The sequence below is a fragment of the Eptesicus fuscus genome, chromosome 15, assembly GCF_027574615.1.
Source record: "Eptesicus fuscus isolate TK198812 chromosome 15, DD_ASM_mEF_20220401, whole genome shotgun sequence".
In the NCBI taxonomy this organism is placed as follows: domain Eukaryota; kingdom Metazoa; phylum Chordata; class Mammalia; order Chiroptera; family Vespertilionidae; genus Eptesicus; species Eptesicus fuscus.
Window position 1 is genome coordinate 7,858,892 of NC_072487.1, and position 5,709 is coordinate 7,864,600.

General features: G+C 46.5%; 1 protein-coding gene across 1 annotated transcript; it reads right to left on the reverse strand.

The window, feature by feature from the left end:
• Positions 1 to 322: 322 nt before the first annotated feature.
• LOC103304265 (procathepsin L) lies at positions 323 to 5,226 on the reverse strand. Its single transcript, XM_054727123.1, has 8 exons — positions 5,137 to 5,226; positions 3,912 to 4,048; positions 3,489 to 3,611; positions 3,238 to 3,384; positions 2,828 to 3,052; positions 2,256 to 2,421; positions 1,475 to 1,592; positions 323 to 715 (listed from the first exon to the last, which is right to left on the reverse strand). Exons 2-8 carry the CDS (start codon positions 4,035 to 4,037, stop codon positions 616 to 618), a joined length of 1,005 nt encoding a protein of 334 aa, XP_054583098.1. The 5' UTR covers positions 4,038 to 4,048; positions 5,137 to 5,226; the 3' UTR covers positions 323 to 615.
• Between the last annotated feature and the right edge of the window lie 483 nt (positions 5,227 to 5,709).

The following is a 5,709-nucleotide window of genomic DNA, read 5'->3' on the forward strand; positions in this document are numbered from 1 at the left end:
AGGCCCTCTTCTAGTATCCAAAACCTACGATTCTGTATGTCTATTCCTTTTTCTAAAAAGTAAATTGTTTTTCTTTATTACAACAAGTTTACCTTTGTCCTTCCAGATGATCACATTTTGCTAGATTCAAGAGTTAGGTCAACACAGCCAATGGGCAGCTGACATAAAATCTGCACGTTTATAACCAGAAGACCCAGAGGGCTACCCAGTATCTTTCTCCTATATGCCGGCACATTTACTTACGTCTTTATAGCCCAATTATATTCCCTGACTATGCAAAAAGTTAACGCATTAAAAAACAGAAAGAAGTTCCACTTCTACATATTGGATTAAAATTTATTTTAAAAGGTAAAGTTTTATATATCCTTTTAAAAAATGAAAATTCAAAAGTCTTAGAATTAAGCAATGAGTCTCAATATTATAAAGCTATTTATAACAGTAATTAAAGTACTGGTAACATTTTACCCTTATAAAAATGTCACAGAATTCACATCACAACTTGGATCCTTAATGATTCAAGTTTCTTATCTTTCACAATAAAGGTCTGATCAGTTTAAAGATAAAATTCCTCTGGATGTGCCGTCCTCAAGGCTTCTATTATCACTACGCATTAGCTCACACAGTAGGATAGCTGGCTGCCGTGGCGATTCCACAGTGGTTGCTCTGGTCTCTGGCCATTTTTACGTAGCCATTCATGCCCCATCCTGAACCCCAGCTGAAAGAAGAACATGTTTTGCATTTTATTCAAACCATCAAGTACATATTAGCTGCATTAATAATGCTAACTAATACTTAAAATAGTGCCTACCATGTATCAGACACTATTCTGAGGGCTGTTACATATATTTATAATAAGCCTATTAATTCTCCCAGGATCCTTATTTTAACTTACTAAGCTATGAAACTGAGGCAGAACTGGGATTCCAATGTAGCAGTCTATTTCCACAGCTATCTTACACATCATCTCAGTTAAAGAACTTTGGCTGTGGAAACTGCTCCTGATAACCTCCTATGCCTGAGATGGGAAGCAGAATACAATGGCAGGACATCAAATGAATGACAACGGGAAGGATACAAGGAGGCCACTGAACTCTGGGACAATTTTTAGACTTAAAGAATCAGCAGAGGCAGATGTTTCTGCTCACTAAAGCTTGCTGAAAAATTGGAGACAGAAAAAGGAAATCAGCTCTCAACCCTGTAACTAAAAAGTCCTTTACTGGAAACCCTTGGGGCCAGGTGTGTTCTTAATTAAGAAAATTTTCAGAATTTTGAAATGCAATGCTACAAATACATAATAATGCCACTAACAAGGTTCTACAGAATCTTAAGATCAAACACCAGAACTTCTGTGACTGTGAGTATGAAAAAGACTTCGGGAATTCCAAAACTGAGCATTTTTGGACCTGAAACCAAATACTGGTTCCAAACAAGGACCCCCTTTTGAATTTCAAATATAACATTTGGGGTTTTATACCTGTTCTTGACAATCCAAAACTTATTGTTCTTTGATTCTCCTCCTTCAGAGCCATAGCCAACCACCAGAACACCGTGATCCAGGTCTTTGCTGCTGCAGTTGGGTTCATAATAGATGCCTGTGAGAGTAAAATTCAATGTTGGGATGAGAAGCTCCAAGTGACAGGAACTCACCCTATCAACCTCAGTTAAGAGAGGCCTCTCAAAATTCAGCATTATATCATAAATTCCAAATGAGGCTTAAATTTATTTGCCAAAAAATAGTAATGGCTGACAAAAAGTAAAAACTCAAACTCAAACTAGAAATCAACAAAATTTAACTAAATCCAATATATTTTCTAACAAAAAAAAAAATTTCTAATATGATCTAGTTATCAAGACTAATATGATGTAGGCACTCATTTAACTATTAATTAGCATAATCCTTCCTACTCCTAGAATGCCACCTAAAGGTTCTATAAAGAACCTTGAGCCAAAGGGCTCTTTATAGTTCTAATTACAATAATAAGACATTTTTGGAATAAAGGTCCAGCAATTGGAGAATAGTCATGCAAGTTTAGGTTATATCTGCCTTAAGAACTAGTTACATAGCCACTTAAAGATATTTATGAACAGTCCGTCATCATGGGAAAATATTTAAAGTGGAAACATCACTATGTTAAATGTACACACTCAAAATTCTACAGTCCTGGAAAGCAGAACTCCATGCCAAAAAGTTAATCATGATGGTGTTTTCCAATTTTGCCTACCCGAATTTCTATAATAAAAAGACAAACACCTACCTTCATTATAGAACTGGAACGATGAATGGCCTGCGTCTATAGCAACAGAGATGGGCCCCACAGTTGCCACTGCCTTCAGAAGGGCCTTCTCACGCTGAGGGATATCCACAAAGCCAGTGTCGTTGGCAGCAGAATACTCGGGTTTATAGTTGCAGGTATTTGATTCCTTTTAAAGGTAAGTGGGAAAGAGACTTATGAGTACCATCCACCTCCTGGGGAACATTAGTTCTAAGACCCCAGACTTAGCAGTTTGCACCTTAATTATTTCTAAGTCAACTTTATTTTACAGCAACCCGGAAGCAAAATGCTATTGGCTGTCTTAAAAAAATTTTCACTATGGAGAAATCTGCATTATATGCAGAACAGTGCATATATCATCCATGTTACATAGAAGTAAGAACAGCTACAGTTAACCACCTAATCAGAGATCTGTGCAAAATTTGATAATTTATAGTGACAGTTCTGACAGTTTGCATCTAAAATGTGAATGCTGACTAAGGTGTCTGTTATCTCCAAAAATGTCCAACTTTCACAAGCAGAGCTGGGATGACAAGATAAGGAGCTCCATTTACCCTTGCGAGATATGGATAGGATTCCTCTGTGTCCAGGCCTTTGTTGTCCTTGACATACTGGAAGGCATTATCCATTAGGCCACCATTGCAGCCCTCATTGCCCTGAGCGCGAGAGCAGTCCACCAGGTTCTGCTCACTCAGCGAGACAAGTTTGCCAGTTTTCCGGAACATCTGTCCTTCAAGGGAACCAGTTGCACTAAAAGCCCAACAAGAACCACACTGACCCTGAAAATAAAACAACAACAACACAATGATCAGTTTATAAGACAAATACAAAGACTGACAACAGCCCATACACCTGAATGCTCTTAAAAACACCCCAGCTAAAAACATGTCACTCCAGTGGACCACAGCAGGGGTGCCATTCCTTTTTGGCTTTCCTGAGATAAAAGATCTGAACACGGTCATACCTGGTTCTTCACAGGAGTTACATAGCCTTTCTCTCGCCAATCCACAGATGAGGGGATCTGAGCAAAGAGAGGTTCTCGGAATACCTTCCCATTCCGTTGCTTCTGGTTTTGAAAGCCATTCATCACCTGCCTGAATTCTTCATTGGTCTATAAGGAAAAGTAAATAAACTGCTGAAAAAGCAAGGGGTTATTTTGCTAAAAGTACCGAGGAGAGGAAGCACCAAAAGCGAAGCCTCCCAAGCCGCACTTACCATGTCGCCAAAGGCATTCATTGCCATGGTGAAGCCTTGTTTCCTTAGGCTGTATTCCCGATTGTGCAGTTGGATCATTTTCATATTCTTCTCCCACACCGCTCTCCTCCATCCCTCTTCATTCTAGAGGCAAGCATGGACCATGTCGCCTTCGTTTCTACTGAAAACCCAACCTACCCTCACCAAGTGGATTTGCAGACAGAGAGGAAGAGAAACCACAGCCAGGGAAGGCTTTATACCTCTGGGTGCTGTTCTCCAAGTGCCATCACAGGGCTGTCTACCCAAACGGTGCGCATTAATGGCTGCCATTAAATTACTGCCCTGGGATGGCTGGCCTCTAGAAGCTTCTCTCTGGCTATAAACGCCAAACCTCAAGGGCCCTTCTCTGTGGGGTCCCGCTGGGCAGTTTCGGATGTTACCCACCACGCCATAGAGTCTCCTGTGTGTTGCCTTCCACTCGTACCACTGTGCATCCAAATTTGGATCAAGTTTTGGAGTAGCTGAGGCTATTCCCAAGCAAAGGGCAGTCAGGAGGAGTGAAGGATTCATGTTTCAAAAACCTAGGAAGGGGGGAAAAAATGAGTGATCTGATTAGACCAATCCTTCTGCAAAGCCATCTTACTGTGGGATAAAAACATTTACATTACCGTCCTAAATATTTATGGAAGGTCTGCTGAAGGCTAAGGATGTGGGTGGAGAAAAACAGGCCAAGGACTTACCAAATAGTGGAGGTATATGATTCAGCCATCAAAATGAAAAACAGGCTGACAAGTGCTACAGGAATTGAAATAGACTTCATTGTAATAGTGCAATGATCATTTAGGTTTTGATAAGGGCCTCGGGACACCTTATGGGTCTGAAGCTTAAAGCAAGAGAAAGAGGCTGTTGGTCCAGGTTATTTACTCAAGGTACCAAAGTGACCCAGGAAACTATTTATCAGGACTCTGATCCCAAGTAAGAACAGGGGATCCCCAGGAGTTAGGCTTCCGCCTTACACCTTTCTTCTGGACTACTGTACCGCAGGGGGTGCGACCTGCCTTCAAGCCTCTGCTTCTGGAATTTGAAACCTTTCTGAAAGGCCTCCCTAAGAAAACAGGGGCAGCGGGGCACCCAGCACGCTTGGCCTCAGCAGCCCACACCCTCAGTCCCTCCCGCAAACCCGCTACACGATCACGTGGCTCGGAGGAGCACCGAGCACAGAGCCCCCGATTCCATTGTCTGCACCGGGCCCAGGTCTCCAGGTGCTCGGACACCGGCCCGGGCCAGGTGACGCCAACGCGGCCGGCGGGGCCGCGCTGCGGGAATGCCGCCCCGCCCCCCGCATACGCCCGCGTCCGGAGGTTGTTGACGCAGCGCTGGGCACCGGGCCCCGCCGACCTGTGGCCGCCACCGCCCTGAGGCTGGCGGCTCCTGCACAGGCCTAGAGCCCGGCGGTCTCCGCGCCGCCCCGGGCTCCCCGAACCCTCCGTCTGCCACACCGGCCTCGAGGCCGCAGGTGAGAAGCAGGGCTCGAGCGGCGCCGACAGCCTCCCGGCGCGGGCCGGCCGGCGCTCTCGCTCCCAGGGGTCGCGCCCATCCCTCCGTCCGAGTCCCTGGATGGGCCCCTCCCCGAGCCCCTGCCCCCGACGCGCCGTGGCCAGGGACTGACCTGCGGCGGCCACAGCTGGGAGGCCGCACTCCACGGGCGCACGGTACTCCTCCAAGGTCGACGGGCCCGTGGCTCTAGCCCAATCGCCCCTGACTCAGCCTTTTAAGGCCCCGGGCTTTCGGCTCGGCAGCCCCGCCCCCCCCGCCTGCACGCGCCGCGATTGGCTGAGCCGGCCGGGGGCGGGGCCTCGGGGGTTGAAACTCCCGGCGCTTGACGCGGCGCAGTCCCAACTCCGATGGGCTTCAGTCGGATCTCGCTCCCTGCACCCGGGGGAGGCGAGCTGGGGCCCAGGGACAACTATGAGGAGGGTCCCCCACCTTTCCTAGAACCCGGATCAACCAACTACCTGGAATTCATGTGCTTGGCGGGTGGTTCACGGAAAGCTTACAGAGAGCCCCGGTGGACTTCAGTGTAGCCCCGAGTGCCCTTTGGTCCTAGTCTTGGTTAAAATCTCGGGAGCGCTGGGAACAGTAACATGTAGCCCAGTGGTTCCTGCTTATCCCGCAGCAAACCGTGGGGCGGGCTGCTGGGAGGCGGAGCCCACAGACAGATGTGTGCTCACTGGTTACCGAT